Consider the following 20,901-nt stretch of genomic DNA (forward strand, 5'->3'; position numbering starts at 1 on the left):
ATGCTGAGCATGATAAGCCTTTTACAGATGTTATCATAAAGCAGCAGCTTTTTACAAAGTAAAAGTCAACATTAAAATTATTATGGTATTTCTCCCAAGGGCCCCTCCCTCTCTACAGTTCTTTCTTACTTTCCCTTAAATACATACCTGCTTTACTTAAGTAGATGAATAAGTAAGTATATAAAGAAAGAAAGAAAGTGAATGCTGTAAAAGTAAAGACTTCAGTTTCCTGCCCTGCCTTTCCATGTCCTCTAGGGTTGCTCTGTGCTTTGTTGTGTTTTCTCTAAGACAGGATGGCTGGCCTTATGTAGTTTCTGGGTCAGTGTATGTTAGGTGGAGCCTAATAAACTGCATTTTCATCAAGGCCATAGCTGATGCTTATGCTGTTGCTCTGAGGACCATAGACTGAACCACAGAGCTCATGGACTCTCAAAGTGTAGCATGTACAAGTTGACTCAGCAGCAGAACTGAACAACGGGAGATCACATTTTGACTGGCTTCTTTTCCCAGTTAGCTTTTTGGAAAGAGGGTTGGTATTTATTTTATTTATTGATTTATCTGTGCTGCTGAGAATTACACCCAGGGCCTTATGTATACTAAGCAGACACTTTACCACTCTACCACTGAGCTGTTCCTCATTCCTGGGACTTTTTAAGAAATGTTTTGATTACCACTGGATTAGCATGGCCTAAGATGTCTTTTTGAGTTAGGTCTAAGAAAACCATCCTGTTCAACAGTGGAGACTGGCAGGCGGCTCATGGCTGAAGGATGTGTGAGCTTCAGAGAATAAGTGAGAAAGCCCAGATTATCAAGGAAAAGTGCTTAGACTGGGGTAGTATGCCTAGGGTTTTGGAAAAAGACATAGAAAGAAAGGGAAAGTTAGGCTTTCAGAACTCAAAAAATGCTTAGCAGGGAAGGTCTGCAAGTTAGTACATCAGGATGGGGGCTTTCAAGAAGTGGGTAAGTGTGTTGTCTTATTGCGGTGATCATTATTCCTCCACCTCTTTCCATGTTTTCAGGGGTTTCCAGCTTTTCTAGGGGTTGGGGGGCAGATTTCTAGCAGATGATTGACAGGGCCAGCTGAGTTAGCTTTGCTCGGGAGGAGTGACAAATATTCATTCAGTGGCCTCATCTTTGGAGCAGGTGAGAATGTCATATCTCCCAGGTCCAGAGGTATTCTGTTCTTCTAGCAAGGAGGCCTAACAAGGGAAAGTTGTATGCCAAGTAAATGGAAGGTGGCTCCAATACCAACCACAAGGGAAGGGTCTGCCCTCAATTGCTTCCAATGCTGCTGACTTTTTATTTATGTCTAACAGAGTTTGGATTCCAGGTGCCATGGCATATTAGTGATGGTTTTCACCAATTAAAATACATGATCTAGTATAAATTTTGAAAGTAGTATTCATAGTGCTCCTTATGGAAATAGGAATAGATGAGAGTGGAACACCTGCAGGGACAACAGCTAAAGGCCACCTCAGTGGTGTGGTCTAGAATGAGGCTGTGCTGTGGGGATGGGAGAATGGAAGAGAGTAAAGACATATTTTGTAATTGGAGTTGGTCAGACTTAAGAATTGGAGGTGGATGACTTTTCTAGTTTGAGTTACTATTTGAATAGGTAGCACATGAGCAAAGTGGAGGATGAATTTGACAGGAACCTCACTTTACAAATGCAGGGTTGAGATAACTGTTAGTTTTATGAGAGACTGTCCTAAATAATCATCTATAGGTCTGGTCATAATGTGGAGAAGAACCAAGCCTGGAGAGAGTTTAGCTATTTACTTCATCTGTTGTTTTGAAACAATTCTATTTGATAATTTGGCCTGATTTTCTTAATCAGTTGATGATGATAATTTTGGATAGGATCTTATTTCATAGTCCAGGCTGGCCTTAGACTCATGGTAGTCCTCCTGTTTCAGCCTTCAAAGTGTTGGGATTACAAGCATCCTGTATCTTTCTTTGCAGGTTTTATCTGAGAGAACTAATATTGAATCTTGGGTTTGTGCCAATATCATACGCCTCTTTAATGATGACAACACAATTCCCTTCATTGTACGCTATCGAAAAGAGCTCATTAATAACCTTGATGCTGATTTCTTAAGAGAAGTTCGTCAAACCCTAGATGAACTACGGTAAGAAACTTGAGGAGGTACGGGTATCAAGTAGGAGACAGGCTGTGGGCTCTTGAGGTGAAACAAGGACATGAATGAGCGGGTGTTTGCACAGTTCTGGTGCTTTGTGTCTTTTCATTGCTGTCATCTCTTCTGCCAGAGAGCGTCATGTCTGTCTGCTGTGTTAGGGCATGGCCTCTCTCTGCTACATGCTTAGCTTGACCATGTATATAATAGGTCTTGACCAGCTTTTTTTTTTTTTTTTTTTTTTTTTTTTGATTAGATATAATGGCAGAATCAGGACTGCCAACAGAAAACTGAAGATGTTGGTCTAAGTCTTCAACAGCTTGCATAAGTTTGCGTAACACTGTCCTGTTACTGCTCAACAGTCCCCAAATGGAGAGTTTTTGCCAGTATAGATGGTCTTCAACATACAGTGGAGTAACTTAGTTTTGCAGCCTCATGATAGTCAAATCATTCAGTATAAACTCTACTTTGAATATTTTGAGTTTTTATTTTATTATGAGTTTTTGAGTTTTATGGACAAGCAGGATGCTATATGACTCTTATACTGCTCCTAGTCAACCATGTGATCATGAAGGAAATGATATTGTACTGTACTGCTGGTGATTTTGTCTTGGTTTCTTCTCTAACAAAAGCAATTTAAGGGAGAAAGGACTGATTTTGCTCTCAATTCCAGGTTATTGCTCATCACTGTAGGGCAATCAGAGCAGCAGAGACGAAGTAGAGAACCTTGGGTTAATGTATGCATGCTCCTCCTTAATACATGTGTGAGTGTGTACAGAATCCTCCTTCATGCTACCTGTATGTATCAATTCCATAGATGGGCAGATTTGGTAAATAAGAACAGGTGATGAGATAAGATGGCACGTATGACCCAGACAGCAGGATTGCACACTCAGAATGAAAAATAGTTGTTGAAAACTAGAACTGCTGTGCCTGCCTCTCTTCTTCTGTGCCCGTCCCTCTTCTTGCCCAGCTGTGTATTGACTCATCTGCATTGATTTCTAGAATCATGCCTTCTCTATGGAACCCCAGTTCTTTGTCAATAGAGAATAGTGTTTAGAAGCTAGTTCCATGTGCTGAGTGTGCTTGTCCTGAGCAGCCTTGCGGCAGTCAGTGAGCACAGTAGTGGCCAGATACTTGTTGGTGGGCAATCTTAGGATTTCAGTGCTCAGGATGGAAGGGAAAAGATGAGCTGGGGTGTCTTGTGCTAGAGAGTAAGAGGGACAAGTCAGAAGCTCGCAGTACTCAGCTTGAAAGGGTTACTTCTGGCCAAGCCAGTGATAATTTGGACATTAAAAAATGCCACAGTGGTGGATTATAACCACTAAACAAAAATAAGAAACCAAAATCTATGGTGATAGGAGTAAATCAGTGCGTACTTTGGAAGCTTAGTGAGGAACGAGAGTCTCAATGTCTCCCTCCCACAAAATACACATCATTTACAAGGGAGGAAGTGCTGAGGCTGGAAACCAGTGTCACTTCCTCAAGTGATGATATTGTTCTCTCAGTAACAGGTTGTTCTGGAATCATTTGCCTCTCAGTGAGATGCAGTAAGAAGAGCAGTGTCACTAGTTTGAGATCCTCGCCAGTAGGCCCCAGGGTTTAACTGTAAGGAAACATTTCCTGGGAGGCTAGACTTGAAGACACTACAAAGTAACTGGTAGGAAGCATTTCAAAGTACTGAGACTTTGAAAATCTAGGAGTTCCTGGAACATTGCTTCAGCCAGAGAACCTGCATCTGACAGCTACCCATCTTCTGGAGAGAATCCACAGAGATCATTGCTGGCACTGTTTCTCAGTCTGTGAGGGAGAAGACAGTGATTGACCAGCGCTAACTACTTGATCCTGATGGCTTTATTGTAGTTTGTAGATTATTCTTTCTTGGAAATGCATGTTAATGTATTTGGGGTGAATTTACTGTAAAATGAGTCAAAAATAAAACAGTTTATAGAGTTCCCTTTTCCTTTCCCTGCAACTTTTCTGTAAGTGTGAGGTAGCCTTGAGAAGAAAGGTTGGACATAGAGATTGTATATATTATGTACGTTTTTAATTTCAGGGATGTTGCAAAGAAGGTTCATAGTAGAATCCAGAAAATTAAGAAGGAGGGGAAAATGTCGGAGTGCTTGCTGCAAGCCTTGTTGAACTGTAAAACGTTTGAAGAACTAGAGCATGTGGTAAGGAACTTCGTCTTTTAGTGGAATACCTGAATGCTTATGATTTGGGGTCTTTTTATCACTAAAGAAGACTAAGACGTAACAAGCTAAAGCCACTGGCCACTGTTAATGAACTCACTAGGGATTTTATCTTTTACTCAATACATATTTACTGGATGCCTTTTTGTATGTGCCAGGAATTTGGGTTTACACATTTGGGCATTGTAGTAAATAGTCCTTGCCCTCAAGGAATTTCCAGTTAAGGAAGGAAGAAGAGTAGCAACTTCCCATGGATTCAAGCATGGAGTGCAGGGGAGATGGCAGAACTAGAGACCTACACACATGAATGTCTTCAGCCTGTAACTAAAACAGTTGGCACTCTGGTTACTTGTTGGTTTGACATCAGTGTGCTCTACCAGCCATAGGTAGAAAACACGTCTGTATTAAACAGGTGCATACTTTTAAAAATTACCCTCCCCTAAATAATATAACCTAACAAATGTTCACATACCACTTACATTGTCTTTATTATAAGTGATCTAGAGATGATTTAAGTTTATAGGAAGTAGTACATGGGTTGTATGGAAGTACCAAGCCATTTTCTATAAGGGACTTGGTATTCATAGAAGCCATCAACCCCTCATGGATTCTTTGGTAGGCTTATGTTAGAAGCTATGAGACTGGAAGAATTCACTTTAGGAGGGGATTATGGATGAGCAGGTCAGTATGACCACTGGGAAATAGCAACTTTTGAAATAAAAGTCAGAATCTAGAGTACATGTTGAAAAATATCACCAGAGAACTCTGAAGAGAATCTGGAGGTGACATAAGTGGATCAGGAGGAAGGAGGTTTGTGAGCGAGGTGATGAATAGTAATTGTAGCAGGGGGTTTAGGCAAGATCTGGACTGAAAATCATTATCATTAGGAAAGTGCTGTGGACCTTCAGCATAATACTTCAGCAAGCTATGTGGGAAGAGAAGCCAGCAGGCCAGCAGGAGGGAGGGGGGGAAGGAAGACGTGAGGAGGAGGAAGAGGAAGAGAGAGAGGGAGAAGGAGAGAAAGAAGAAGGAAGAGGAGGAGGCGGAGGAGGCGGAGGAGGCGGAGGAGGAGAAGTATTTATATGAAACAACTTTAACTTTAACAGCGGCTTGCTTGTTTGAGGACTTTGGAGTTCAGATGATGAGTTTTAAAGATGAGTAAATGCAAGCAGAGAACGAACTAAGCACTTAGAAAATTGTGACACAAAGCACCCCTATAGTCTGATAGAGTTTGTCTCTGAGGGACAGGACAGACCAGAGAAGGATGCTTATGGTATTTTCAGTATGTCCTAGTCCTGCGTCTGTCTTGATTTTGGCTTTGTAAAACACATTCCTGTGATATATTCTCTGCCTTTTTTCCTAGTCTGCTCCATATAAAATGGGGAGCAAGGGTACCAAAGCCCAGAGAGCAAAACAGTTGGGGCTAGAAGGAGCAGCATGGACACTGCTGGAGAACCCGGGGCAGCTCAACCTGCTCTCTTACGTCAGGCCTGATGTTAAAGGTACTACTGGCTTCCAGAAGAGGGCAGCCTGCTGCTGCTCTGCTTTTACAATGCACATACCTACATTCAGCATGTTTTCACCAATGGTTGTACAAATGTCTGTTAGCAGCAGATGAACAAATGACTCGAACAAACCAGTCCTGGCTAACCTTCTGCTTCTGGTGACCTTTCCATTCTCTGCTGCTTCTCTTTCTCCACTTATACGGTCTCTAAGACCTGTTTTCACAGCATGTACTTCCCAGTGCCTACTTGGGTTTCTTTAATGCCATCTTCAGTAAATAGAAGGTCTCGGGTTTTTTTGTTTTTGTTTTTTAATTAACATTAATGTTTTAAGACAATTGATGTTTTTACTTTTAAATGAAATCCCTCTATATCCCAAGGTTATAAAGATTCTTCTATCTTTCAAAGCTTTTATTTTACTTCTGCCCTTTTAAAACCATGTAACTTAGATCTTCTCTTCAAAAAGAATCTTAATACTTCTGGCATTCACAAAGAACAAATTGGCTTCTGCTCTTAACACTTTTTCCTAAGTAATAAGGGGGCTTTTTCTAAAATTTGCTTCCAAATGTATTCTGGCCTTTGTGTGTGAGAGAGTGAGACAGAACACAGGAGAAAGGTTTAAAAGATTATTATTCTCTGGAGCCTTTACTCTTCAGTCTGGATTTGAACTTGCAGTTTTCTTGCCTCGTCTTTAAGCTGAAATTAAGATTTCGCAAAAAAACATTGATTCTTTTGTGTTTTAGTAATTGTATGTATTGAGATAGACATTTTCTCTCTCTCTCTCTCTCTCTCTTTATATATATATATTATTATATATATTATTAAATGAATTTTATAGTCAAACAACACTGACCTGAAATCAAATTAGTATGTCTGTCATTTCACACAGCTGCCTTTCTTCTTTGGTGATAAGAGCATCTGTGCAACACTCTTTTAGCAAATCCTAGCGTGCTGTGAGGCTGTAGTCCTCATCTGCATGTTAGGTGCCCAGGCTTTGTAGCCCATGCAGCTATAGGTCAGCTCCAACTTTTACCTGTGTTTCTCCATCCCCGTTGTAGTTTCTTTTTACTTTCTGTTGATTCGTCAAACTGGAAGATGTACTTGTCAACAGGTGGCAGTCTGTGATAACAAAATCCATGCTATATATTTAACTATGGAGAGATATGGCATATCAGCCATATTCTAGCCAGTTGAATCTGTGGTTTTAAAAATGAGCATTTGTATCTGTAAACTGCAAACTATCTGTTCATAGACACATACACATTTTAATATGTTTGTGAAAGGACGATAATGTAAAGAATTATTTGAAGTTAGAGATGGATTGAAATGAATACAATCCATATTTGCTTAGTTTTTAATACTTACTTATAGTTATATTTTCAGTGATTTACAGCATTTAAGTTTTTATTTTTGATTGCTATATATATGGATTATTCAGTTACAGCCTTACAAAGTCCATTCGTCTTCTTTCTTGGCAGTGTTCTGGAGACTGGACCCAGAGTCCTGGGCATGCCTTTTCTTCAGCAGATTCTTATTGCTTTTGTAGACAGCATTATGTATTTTAATGACAGATGAGCCTTAGTAGCCTTGAGATTCACTGCTGGGGCTGGGGACTGTCTGTGTCTGCTCTGGAGAGTAGCTGCAGGGAGGTTTTGCTGCCTGTTGTTCCTTATGGCTGATTCTTTGCCTTTGTTTCCTATCTTCTTTGGTACAGTGGTCTCCTTGGTTCCCAGGTATATTGCGTTCCTATTAAACAGGTCTCGATAGCTGTGTCTTATAAGAAATTCTTCTCTCTGACAGACTTATCCGTTTATACTGTGATTGTATCCATCCTGATGTTCCCTTGCTCCTCTGGGAACCCTCAACATGGTCTCCTCCCACCAGCATTCCTCATGCCTCCTTTGGGCTTTGTTTTTTGTTATTTTTTTGTTTTATTGTTGTGTGGCACACTGTGTCCTTTACTGCTGCCTGTTGGAATACTGACTGGTCTTCTTGGCTTGAGCTTGTGTCCACAGCTGCAGGGAACTTATGAGTACAGTGGCTGTGACTTGTCCCCAACACAGCATTTCACAGCACTCTTCTCTGTCTTCCTCTCTCATGCTCTTTCTGCCCCTTTCTCTGTCATCTGAGGTCTGTGGGTAGATATACAGGGCCCACTCACTCTCAGCACTTCTATTAGCTATGCGTCTCTACGAGCTTTAGCCCACTGCAAGAGATACTTCTGTGGCCATGGTTGAAAGCAGCACTGGTCTGCAGTGTAAACATAAATCTTGACCATATCCCTTCTGATGGTCACATAGGATGGTGACACAGGATACATGATGGTCGACAGCAGGCTTTGACACTTCAGGTCATGTGACTAGCACAGACCCAGCAGGTTCTATGGTTCCTACTGACACAGCAGGACTTAGTCTGGGCTTCACTCACTTGTTCATTCTAATCACAAATACAGAGAATTATAGTTAATTCCAGTTAACTATGTACTGTGTGTCAGGGCTTTTCTGAACAAAAGCAACTTCTACGAGAAAGAATTTATTTTAGCTTACAGTTCCAGAGGACTAGGAGTCCATCCTGAGAGGGAAGTGTGGCAGGCATGGCCACGGCAGCAGCCAGCCGTAAGTGTGAGCACAGAGCAGACTGAACGTAGGGTAAGGCTTTGAACTCTCACACTTGTCCCAGTGAGTGGCCTTCCAGCAAGGGCACTAACTGGGCACCAAGTGTTCAAATGCCTGAGCCCCTGGGGGGCATTTCTCTTCTGACTACCACATGCTGCTTTTAAAACTTTGTTTGAAATGTTTCTTTTTTCTCATTTCCCTTCACTTTTTGTACTCTACACATACATGTGATCACTTTCAATTCTATTACTGTGGGGTTTTTCTAAAGAAGTATTTTAATCATTCCCATCATTCTTCCTAGAAATATTTTTAGAAACCAGATATATTTTTTTCTTCAGTAGAAGACATTTCTTGCTTGCTACAGACTAAGAATTTGAGTGGAATGAAAACCTATACTGTACCAGGGCTTTACCCTGGGGTCCAGGCATCCCTGTGCTGAGGAGGGCCTGATGGCTCTATGCTATAAGAAGGCCTATGTAGAGAAAGTATGAAGAAACATTGGCTTTTCAGTGTCCTTCTACAGTCAGAGTTGTTATTGCAAAGCATTTCCAGCTCCGTCACTATGGAGATCTTATTATCTGCTTCTCTGCTCTGGTTTTCCTTCTCTCTTGATTTTACCGAAATGCTTACTTTGTAGGCTATAGTAAGTCTGAAAGAGCAACTGGGACTGGAGCTTTTTCAAACATGCCGATATCTTCTGGTTATTCTGGCTAGAGCACGCAGGCATGCAATATGAGAAAAGGCTGCCCAAGTGACTCTGGTAATTTCGCCCTCCTGCTGAGACCCACTACTATGAGGAGAGGCAACTCAGCAACTCTCTGTGATCATCATCTCAGCACCATCTGTGATACTCCTGGCATCAAAGCATCTGCATTTTTGACCAAGGACAGCCCTTGATGAGTGTAACTTTTAATTATAAACACTCACCGAGTGTATAAGACTTTCAAATGGTGTTCTCCAGTGTTATGAGGGTTTCCAAAGTCCCTTTGTTGTAGCAAACTTGTACTTTTTGTTCACTGCTTTCAGTAATGGTTTTCATTGTAAGCCACTTTTACTACTGAGTTCTCAGCCTACTGTTGTAATTTCTCTGTGTAATGAAGTTCTGAGGTACTTGGGGCTCCAGGAGTTAGTGCATAGTGAATAGTTTTCGTAGCTCATGATCCATGTAGTAGCTCATGAATGCATGCTGTAGATGTTCTAAATCCTTAACATGTACAGGTTTCTATTTGTAAAAGTAGTTTGTCACTAAAAGTTTTCTCAGAGAAATTCCTTTAAAATTTAAATAGAATTTCTATTAATTTCAATTCCTATTTCTTTAAAATAAGTACAGTTTCAATAGTTACCACAAATTATTATAACACACAAAGTATTTTTAGTTTTATTTATTATATCTGAATAAGTCTATTGTACTGTTGTCTTTGGTTTTTGTACCTTTTAATCTTGGAAGCTGTGTTCATGGAAAGACATACATATGACTCTCGGGGTGCTGTAGTTAAGGCCTTGATGAAAATCAGCAAAGGCAAAATGCAAATAGAACACTGCAGAAGAGAGAAATGAAAGAGTGCAAGGCAGATGCTCTCTGTGAGCGCATGAAGCGATACCACAGGGGACATACTGGGTCAGAATCAGGGCTGTAAACTGCCAGTGGAGAGTGCTTGACATTTTACAAATTTATATAAAAAGGATAGAAAAAAACTTTCTATTTCATGTGCTGCCTGTAGACAGTTTCATCAAGATGAATGCCTAGTTTTATCTTTGAGATTTTATGGGTTACTTACAATGTGGTAATGCCTCATGCCCAAATAGCAATATTAATGAAATCACTTGAAAAGGCAAAATTTTATGTCCCATAAAATTACATATCTTGGGATATATGATTGATTCTTACAACATTTAATCTTTGCAACCACATTAGGGAGATAATGATTACTCCATATTTATGGGAAACTGAGGTAGAGAAGGCAAATAACCTGTCCAGGATTGTTAAGCGGTGGAGCCAAGAGTCGACCAGATGAGTCCAAAGCTGCATTTTCACCAGTGTGTGGCCTGATAGGAAAGGGCCTGCAGCATTGCTTCTGGAGACTCTTTTCTTTGGGTATGGAAGCAAGTCATTCTCATGATGCCTTTCTCTCCTAAATTTGTTGATATAAGAAGTTATGAACTGGAATTTAGTTTAATATGTTTAATTATAGACCTTACAGCCAGTCTTCTATCTGCTTTTTGTCCCCTTCTACCCTTCTAAAGGCCTTTCTGAGCTCAAGGATGTCGAAATAGGAATACAGCATATTTTAGCAGACATGATTGCTAAAGACAAAGATACGCTTGACTTTATTCGGGACTTGTAAGTAATTTTTCTTTTAGCTTTCTGCTTTGTGGACTTATGCTATTAAGTGTTGTTAGTGTTAACCCAGTGTTCATTTAAAATTTGCTTTTCAGCCTTTTTTTTTGTAGTACAATTCTTTGATCAAACAACAGAACCCTAATATTTAAAATAGTTAAAGTTGTTTTAATTGGATTCTAAGCAGGGTGCCTGGAGCTCTGCCTTCTTGACCTCTTAGAGAAAGGTGACTGGATGGTTGGTCTGATTACCATCAATCATTTAAGCCTTCTGTGTAGGTAGATACTACCTGAGTTCAGCCATTGTGGGTGGTTTATGTTGATATATAAATTGATCTTCAGAGTATATGCTAGTATGAGACGGGATGTCTCTATGTAGCCCTAGCAGCCCTGGAACATGCTATGTAGATCATGCTGTTCTCAAACTCACAAAAGTTTCCCTGTGCTGAGATTAAAGATGATGGGCTGGCAGAGTCCTTTTGATGGGTTAGTAATGCCAATTTCTTGTTTGGGCATCATTAACCAAATCATATTTGGTAATAGCATAAGTTTTTTTTTTATCCTTTTTTTATAAATTTGTAAAATGTAAAGCACACATAAATGAATGGTTCTTTCTTTTTTAACATTTGTGTATCTGACCAGGTGTAAACACAGATACATTTGTATCCAGTCATCTCTTGCAAAAGTGTCCTCAAAAAAAGTAAATGAGAAAGAAGTTGATAAGTTTCAGCTTTACCAGAATTTTTCCTGCAACATAAAAAACATCCACCATCACCAGGTAAATAAGGATCTGCATGCTGATAGAAACAATGGTAATGCTTTGTTAAGAACTTATGCCAGCCAACCAATGTACAATGTTGGAAGAAATAGTGATCTAGCTTGAGAAAGTGTGTGGTTGGGGGTGCTCTTCTTGATCAGCTGGGGTCAGTAAGGTAAGCTCTTTCTTTATAAAAACATCCTTGTTAAAAACAAAGACAAAACAAAAAGAACTTATGCCAACTATTGTTTCTTGATTTCCCAAATGGAGAACTGAGGGCCCAGAAGAGTTACTGATACTTAAAACTTTAACAGAGCTGGCAGTGTGATAACCCACGCGACTTGCTTTTGTCTGGTGACATCTATTAGACCCTGCTTCCATTGCGCTTAGGTGTGAGCATAGACCATTCCCAAGACAACTGCAGTCCAATTTAGAGTAAAATGTGTATGGTCGCATTTGGTTTTATGAATGAACCATAGCTGTTGTATCTCAGCCTTCTACTTTCATCTTTCAGGTTATCTCCCCAAGTATATATTTATTTCTTTTACTAAATGTTTTCATAGGGTGTGTACTGTATAGTATGTGATTTAACTAGCACAGAAGCAGGAGAGGTGTTACAAAGCTCTGGCTCTCTATTTACAAAGTAGTTATCATAACCAGTTTTCATTATTTCTTTACATGTTTATGAGCCATGGGTTAGTGTCTTTTCATTCCAGCCTTACAATACTAATATCTCATATGAAGCAGGTCTGATAGAAACACACTCCCATAGATTTTATTTTGCTTCATAGTCATAATTTATTTTCTTTTTAAAAATTCCTTTGTAGTAAAAGGTTCACAGTACAAAATGTACATTCTTTACCACATGTATGATGTGTAGTGATTCAGCGTTGCGCACCTGCTATCCAAAAATATCCCAAAATACTGTTTTTTCTTTCTCTTTTTAAAAAGTTTTTGTTGTTTTTGTTTGTTTTTGGTTTCTCCTTTTCCTTCCTTTTCTTTTCTTTTCTTTTCTTTTCTTTTCTTTTCTTTTATTTTATTTTATTTTCTTCCTTCCTCCCTTCCTTCCTTCATTCCTTCCTCCCTTCTTCCCTTCCTTCATTCCTTCTTCCCTCCCTCCTTTCCTCTCTCCCTTCCTTCTTCCCTTTCTCCCTTCCTTCCTTCATTCCTTCCTTCCTTTTTTGTGGAGACATTTGATGCCAGTCTAATTCTCTGTCCTGTGACTGCTAGTGATGCCCTGTGTTGTTTCCTCTACTCTTTTCATTGGTCTCATGGTTCTTAAGGTGGTGGTTTGAATTAGGAGACTGCAAGTGCTCTCCCAACATGAAAGTCCTCTCTATTCATTTTAGAATGTATTTCCCCCATTTTACAGCTGTGAAGAGAGCCTATTGAAACTTGTTAGAATTCTTTACCTTTTGTTTGATAATTATTTGATTACTAAAATGCAACTTAAAACAATATAGTTACATAAACATGAAACTTACCCTTTTCTCATTGTAATATGACATGAAGAATCTTCTTCATTCATCCCACAAATACCTCTTGAGTATTTATGATGTGGGTGGGTTTGATGTATTGAGATGACTGCCATGGCCCTTGAAGATTTGAAATAGTTCACTGGTTTTTTTTAAAGACTTTAAATTTTTATTTTTATGTGTATAAATATTTTGTCTGTGTGATGGTTTGTATATGCTTGGCCCAGGGAGTGCCACTGTTGGGAGGTGTGGCCTTGTTAGAGTAGGTGTGTCACTGTGGGCATGGGCTTTAAGATCCTCATCCTAGCTGCCTGAAGGCTGCTAGAACTACTAGAGCTGGCTCGAAGATCCCCAGACCTTTGACAAGGCTGGGGCTGTGTGGTTCTCAGGTTCTTGGACATCCAAGTGCCACTGGAAGCCGAAGTGAGAATGGAGTTGGGGTCCCGCAGGCTGGATCTAGCCCAGGGTTGGGAAGAAAATGGAAGGAGCACCAGCTAGTCCCTTGGAGGGAGTCCTTGGCTTGTTGGTGGCAGTGGGATTGAGCTTGGCTTGGTTGTGGCTGGGAGCGCAGAGAGGCCTTCTTCTAGAGACTAGACAGCATAGATGAAGGACTTCTCTGTGGCTCCCCATGGTGCATCCGATGAAAGGAGGCAGTCCATGGTTTTAAGTCATTTATTGTCACGGCAGAAAGTAGATGAGTAAAACCATACCCCACTTCTCAGGGTGAGTCTAAGATTAAATACCTTTTGCAGGGAGGAATGCCTGGGAAGGAAAGCTTATTGGCTAAGTCCTCTAGGTCTTTAGGTACCTTATAAAAATGGCATCTGTCTTGAGCCTACATGACCACAGGTCACATACTCTACATGTGGAGGGGCTTAGGGTGTTACTGTTAGATGACTGATGGTCACCAATCTATGTGGGGCTATGGCTAGTGATAGAGACTGGTGCCTGGGAACAGGCGACCATCCCTTCAGGGTCTTTGAGCCTTAGCTCAACTAGGGACCAAGCTACCTTTCATGGTCCTACAGTAGTGAACTCAGCTTTTTGTCTTCTGTGTAACTGTGTGAGCATATGAACCTCAGTACGATGAGAGGCCCTGGGGAAGCACCACTGGGTCACTGTTGTCTGCCAAGTTCTCTGATCTACCTTACCTTGTGAGGTCCTGACTTTACCCCTCAACCTTTGCACCCTCCCAGAAGACCTCACTTACACCCTTGTTCTTGTCTGTTGACCCACTGACCCACTTCCTATGCTGTTTTCAGTCTTTTTTCCTTACTGTTACTCTCTGTAGTAATTCTGCTATATCTGACTACATAGTTCTAGCTTCAGTTTTTGCCTCAAGCTCTGATGTTTAGAAAAGTACTTTTAACTCTTGATTTGTTGAGTATTTTGTTCAGGAAGGACTGCTAGATTTTTACCAGTTGTTTCTGAATCTATTGAGGTGATCATGAGTTCTTCTAATCAGTTGACATAATTCAATGTATCAATGGATTTTAGGGAGTGTGTGCATGCATTCTCATGTGTTTGCTTGATGGTGGCAGTAGAATTCCTTGGAGCTGGAGTCAGAGGTAGTTGTGAGCTGCCTAACATGGGTGTTGGGAATCCAACTCAAGTCCAAAAAGAGTAGCAAATGCTCTTAACCCCTGAAGCATATCTCTAGCTTCTCATCTTAGTTTTTAAAATAAGGTCTGTCACAGAACATGGTGCGTATGGGTTTGGCTAGGCTGGCTGACCAGTAAGCTCCAGTATGATGCCTTTCTCTGCTATCCTGATGCTGTCGCTACAGGCACAAGCCTCTATCCCCTGCCTCTATGTAGGTGTGGGGGGTCTTAACGTAGGTTCTCATGCTCATGTGGTAAACACTTTTCCAACTGACCATTTCTCCAGGCCCCCCCGCCGCCCCCGTTAGGATTTTCTTTGGGAGAAAGATGTATAACTTGAAGAAAGTATGAACAAATTGTTTCTGATACATTTCTTTGTAAATAATAAAAAGAAGCCTGTTCTTGGCTAGAGAGGCATTTAATTTATTTCATAAATGTGAACTCCTTAAGTTTATCATTGCTTCATTGACTATCAGTCTTTGTCATATTTTTCTGTCAGATTCTGGCCATTAACCGAGGAGAGAATTTGAAGATACTGAGAGTCAAAGTCAACATTTCTGATGGAGTAAAGAATGAATTCTGTCGGTGGTGTATACAAAACAGGTCCGTTTATTGCCTAGCCATAATAACATTTGCTTTCTAAAATACCAACTGATATAGAAGATGTATATTATGTTAAAAAGCAAGTGACAATATTATTATTTCCTTTTTTTTTTTTTTTTTTTTCCGAGACAGGGTTTCTCTGTGTAGCCCTGGCTGTCCTGGAACTCACTCTGTAAACCAGGCTGGCCTCGAACTCAGAAATCTGCCTGCCTCTGCCTCCCAAGTGCTGGGATTAAAGGTATGCGCCACCACCGCCCTGCTATTATTACCTTTTTACATTAAAAACTTAAGTATGGGGCAGAGAAATTATCTGAGTTTGATCCCTAGTAGGAGATTACCAATCCCCAAAAGGTATATTCTACTGTCTAGTAGGTTAATATTTAAAAAAAATTAGTATGCGTGAGACATATACTTAAATAGAAAATGTCTATAAATAATGTCTTATCCCCTGTGAAGGGGATAAGAGATTGTTAATGATAACATCTGTGAGGAGAGGGCATTAAGTTATGTGTTTTACAAACTAGTTATTGACAAAACATGTATATGACTGTGGTTTTATAATTATTATGGATTTGAAAAATCCTCTTGCTTATTGAGCACAAAGCTAGAGGAGCAGGAAGAGAAAAGGTAACCACAAGAAGAAAAAGAACTCCTAAGAGAATTCACAGTGAATGGTGCTGTAGAACCTTAGGTAGACCTTTGTGGGCTCTCAGGAAGTCTGAAAGTGTGAACCCCAGCTCCAGTAGGTTTTATGCTTTCTGTATAATTATCATTTTTATTTTTTAAATAATATTTTATTTGATGATAATTTTATGTAATTTATTTTGATTATATCCACCCATCATTATCTTCCTTCAGCTTCCCCTAGTGTCCCCCATTCTATTTCCCTCCCAATTTCATTGCCTCCTTTTTCTGTTATTGTTATTAGTAAGCCTCTGAGCCAAATTTGTGCTTCTCATATGAACATGGCTGTGGGACCATCCACTGATGTATGGGCAGCCTATCAGTGACATCCTCAAAGGAGGGTGACTCCCTCTCCCTTACAACATCAACCTCCAGTAGCTCCTCCAAGGTTGAGGACCATCCTTCTTTCATGCTAGGGTTGTGGCTGTCTTGATTCTGTGCAGTGACCACAGTGATGGGAACTGATGTGCATCAGCCATGGCATGTCCAGAAGTCAGCATTTCCCAGTTCCCCAGCTCCCAGCTTTTGCTCCTCTCTCTGCCCACTTTGCTGTGGTGTTCTCTGAGCCTTGAATGGGGGTGAGAAGTCAACAGAGGTGATTCACTTGTAGCTGAGCTTTCACAGCTACTGCAAAAAAATTGATCAAAGTTGGGAGCAATACCTGAGTGAAAAAATAAATGTTTAGAAGGCAGTTTAGCATCATAGCTGTTTAATATTTCAGCCTTAGGCTCTTCTCCAAAGTCTCTGGCCTCCTTAGTCATAGAATTTTGATCCAGATGTGAAAGATTTTGCTGTGATGTGTTTTCCTTTTCATTTGGTGCTAGGAATCTTTTTATTTCCTTTTTGATTTCTTGTATTTTGATTTCGGTTATTCAGTAGTATGTTGTTTAGTCTTTAGGAGTCTGAATCCTTTCTGTAGTTTCTATTGCTGTTGATAGGTGACTTTATTTTAGATTGTGGTCAGGTGGAATACAGTTATTTCAGCTTTCCTGTGTTAGAGAATTGTTTTTGTTGTACTTAGCAGGGCCAGAGATCCTATTTTCTGCAGTAGAGAGTTATTTAGAAAGAATCAAGTATGGAGGCAAGAGATGATGGTAGTCTAGACTCAGGTGCTAATGGTGGGAAATTGTAGATGAAGTTGAGCACTCTGCAGGGGCAGAATTTAGACAGTATCTAAATTCTGATTAAATGATTGATGGATTGGCTGGGCCAAAGAGTTGGCACATTTGTATGACTTGAATAAGCTAGATGATGACACTCTTTACCATCACAAAATAAAAATGTTGCATACTATATAATTATGTTATGAATGGGTTAACTGAAATCCTGTTATTAAGTTAGTTACAATAGCAAGGATTGAATGTTTATTAAAAATGATATGTAGGTCTAGCCCAGCAGTGGAGCAGTTCCTCATTTGGACATGTGTTTCTTGTTCATAAGATGAAGAGGATCCTGAGCTTGTCAGACACTGTGAGACTCCAGTAATCCAAATCCTGTGTTTGTTCTTTAAATGAGAGGGCGTGTGAGGGAATGCTCTTCGTATGCCCACTCATGGCTTGGACTGCTTTGCAGCAGTTCCTTTTTGAATTTGTAGAGTTATGTGTCTGCCTTGTGGAGTTAAATTGTAGTGTCTGAACTGTATTGCTGTTTTTCATGTAGAAACAAGTTTAAGGGAAACTGTTTCCTGTAGCCAGTTGTGTAAATGTAGAGTCACGAAGGCTAGGTGAAGAGATCTCGCCATTGTCTTACCTAGGAGAAGTAAGATAACCATATTTCTTTGCCAGAGTGGAGGCTATTTCTCTATACAATGGCTGAATAAAGAATTTTCTTGTCAAAAATATGCAGTTTGGGGCATGGGCCTTTTCAGTTATTGCCAGTCTTTTCTGCCTAGACCTTACAGTATTTGAAGTTTGTTTGTTTTATTATATGTAAGTACACTGTAGCTATCTTCAGACACACCAGAAGAGGGCATCAGAGCCCATTACAGATGGTTGTGAGCCACCATGTGGTTGCTGGGATTTGAACTCAGGACCTCTGAAGAGCAGCCAGTGCTCTTAACTGCTGAGCCTTCTCTCCAGCCACCAGTATTTGAAGTTTTATGATTCCTGTTTTCATTATAGTCTTTGTTGAATCTATCTCTTATAGGGAACATTTCGTGTTGTGAAATTTGGGGTTAGTGAAGACATATAAATGTTTTTCAGAGGTATGTACCTGCTGTGTTACAAGAAGTTACATTGAAATGGCATCCTATAATCAAACATATTATATTGTCTAAGCATGTCATAAGGGATATGACTGAGTTCTCCGTGAGATTTCAGGACCTTAGTTTGCTAAGTGCTGTAACTAGATCCCAAGAAGACAGTAAAGGGGCAGAATCATTGTAGAAGTAATTAAAAGGAGTTTGTACAGTGCTTGGAATATGGGCTGTTCTCTGCAGGATTGAGCCTGGTGAGCGGAGCAGCTGTAAACAATGTGATGTGTATATATAATAGAAACACACCCACAGTTTCTTCACAGGGAGAAGAGCAGAGTGCTCCAAGCTACTGGAGCATCTTATGGCTTAAAAGTTATACCAGGGGGTGCAACTTTAAGAGAACAGATACTTTCTAGCATTTTTGAAAATGGTGGTGAAACTTTGGAGCTTAAAGGGAAACTACTCTAGTAGACATCAGACATTGGATGTATACATTAAAAAAGATAGCACTCCATTAGACTTCTAGTGTTTAAGCACTGTTTTCCTGGTATGTTGTCTCATAACCCAGAACTCTGTTCTCCCAACTAGCCAACCTCCATTGTCTGACATATGAGCCCTTCATGAGCTGGGCACTGCCATAGTTTTAGTCTTACCTTTCTGAATTGATGCTGCCACTTCAATGCCCTAATGTTATGAACCTGTGTGTATATAGCTGAAGCTGCGTGGCTCAGATCTTGCTTTTAGCTAGAACACTGTATTCCACTGCTCTCATCCATGCTTTGATGCTTTGGGTGTTCTATGTGTTTGTCTTTTAGGTTTCTTTTTTTTTTTTTTTTTGGCATATATCGAATATATGTGTTTATTTTGTTTTGGGACAGGATCCCATGTAGTCCAGGTAGGCTCACTATGTAACTGAGACTGCTCTTGAACTAATCTTCTTGCCCCAAAGCTCCCAGGTGCTGGGATAGCAAGTCTATACCACCATTCTTCAGTAAAGCATCTGTCTCCTTGAAAGCAGTGTGCTGCACTCAGCAGAAACAACTGAAGACAGAAGTGGCTTATTTGGGGTCTGGTTCCAAAGATTGTCAATTCATCAGGATAGAACCATTTCATATGATGGCCTGGCAGCAGTAGCTACTCTCACATCCTCAGACCAGGACATGGTAAGAGGAGGCAAGGAGCAGGGCAAGGTGTAGCTGTCCAGAGTCTATCAAGTGACCCCTTTCTCCAGCCAGGCCCCACTTCCTGAAGCTTCCACATCTGGCAAAGTAGTACGCAAACTTGGGAGGCAAAGGTGCTTGAGACCTAAGTCTATTGGGAAGATTTCAAGGTTTAAATAACATGGGACTTGTATGTCTGATTCTAGCCCTTTTCACATCTCCTGGAGGGAGGACTGTAGGGAAGAATGTAGGGGGTAAAAGATTTGGGTGGAAGGAATGATGTAGTATATGTCTTGCCTAAAAGCACATTTGTTTCAATTGGAAAACAAAACTATGCATTGCTGATCTAACATCCTTTAGAAGGGATTCAGTTATTTGCTATTATATGATCTTTAATGTGTGTCCACTGAAGTTTCATTTTCATCCTAAGTTATGGAGAAGAGCTTATCTTAGGTGCATCAGCTTTATTAAAAACTGTCATGCTTTGTTAAAGGAAGACGGCATTGAAGAGCAAGGGCAGATATGCTGGGTGTGAAAAGAAACCTGGAGCCTGTGGGCTGGGTCTGTTCCTGATAGCTCATGTTTCCTTTTTTTTCTTTTTCCTTTTTTCTCCTTCCCCTTCTTCCCTTTCCCCTTCTCCTTGCCCTCCCCTCCCCTTCAGTGTCCTCTCCAGTATCTAGCTGGCTCTGTTCAGCATGCTTACATGCTGTTGGCTAGGTAGTATGGCCTGAGCAGGAGGGCAGGTTCCAAAATGGTGCCAAGAAGTTGAAGATGCTCTTCCTTCCTTGTCGAATTGGGTTAACTTTTATGGGTTAAACCTAAAGTAACTAAGTTTTTTTTTAAAGCATTTCAGCAGGATCTGCTGCAGTTTTATCTTGTTTATTTTTAAATTGTGTCAAACATTTGGATCCCACTGTCCCTCTCATTTGAGGGTATATGGAGTGAGGAAGAAGAGGCTAAAAACTATTAGACATAATACAATATAAACCCTACTGTTGGTGACACAAACATCCTGACCAATGTTTCTCACAATAAATGTAAAAGGGGAATGTCTAAGGGTGAAGTTAAGAGCTCAGGCGTGGGTAAGAATGGAGTTCACTTACGAGGAGAGAGGACATAACTGAAGCACATTGGATTTTTGTTATATAAGATTTAAGTCAAAGTTTGCTACCAAGAAAAAGAGATGCAAGAAACAAGATTTGACAAGTTCTCTTCTATACAGTCTCCGTTGACTCGTCATAGACAAGATAAGGAAATGGGAAAAGCTGTCATAGACATGACACTAGACTGGGTGCTATAAGCAACAAAAATGAATTTTTCAAAGTCTTAGAGGTGTGGGAACAGAAGATCAAGGAGCACACAGTTGAGATCCTGCATGTCACTCTGTCATGTCACAGAGAGTATAGCGAGACAGCAGGCTCTACTGTATGACTTTCTCTAGTGTGGATGCTCTCCAAAGCTCTTCCGTAGATGCTTCACACCAGAGGCTAGGGCTTCCACATGTGGATTTGGGGAAGGTGGTGCTGTTAAGGATGTTTTGCTATGTTTGAGATGTCTTATGAGTTTAGCCTTTACTAGTAATACTATAGCGAGGACAATCACAGCAAGTATAGTTTGTATGGTGAATTCTAGCTCCTGCTGTGAGT

At 40.4% G+C, this 20,901-nt stretch overlaps 1 protein-coding gene across 10 annotated transcripts in view; it reads left to right on the forward strand.

Annotated features, from left to right (window-relative positions):
• Srbd1 (S1 RNA binding domain 1) overlaps positions 1-20,901 on the forward strand; it is a 187,915-nt gene that overhangs the window by 36,873 nt on the left and 130,141 nt on the right. For all 10 annotated transcript variants that reach the window (XM_031357224.1, XM_031357223.1, XM_031357229.1 and 7 more), the window contains 6 exons: positions 1,963-2,129; positions 4,192-4,309; positions 5,691-5,829; positions 10,689-10,785; positions 11,424-11,559; positions 15,114-15,217. In XM_031357224.1, coding sequence (XP_031213084.1) covers positions 1,963-2,129; positions 4,192-4,309; positions 5,691-5,829; positions 10,689-10,785; positions 11,424-11,559; positions 15,114-15,217 — 761 coding nt within the window. The remainder of the gene's footprint in view (positions 1-1,962; positions 2,130-4,191; positions 4,310-5,690; positions 5,830-10,688; positions 10,786-11,423; positions 11,560-15,113; positions 15,218-20,901) is intronic.

The sequence above is a fragment of the Mastomys coucha genome, unplaced genomic scaffold, assembly GCF_008632895.1.
Source record: "Mastomys coucha isolate ucsf_1 unplaced genomic scaffold, UCSF_Mcou_1 pScaffold6, whole genome shotgun sequence".
Classification (NCBI taxonomy): domain Eukaryota; kingdom Metazoa; phylum Chordata; class Mammalia; order Rodentia; family Muridae; genus Mastomys; species Mastomys coucha.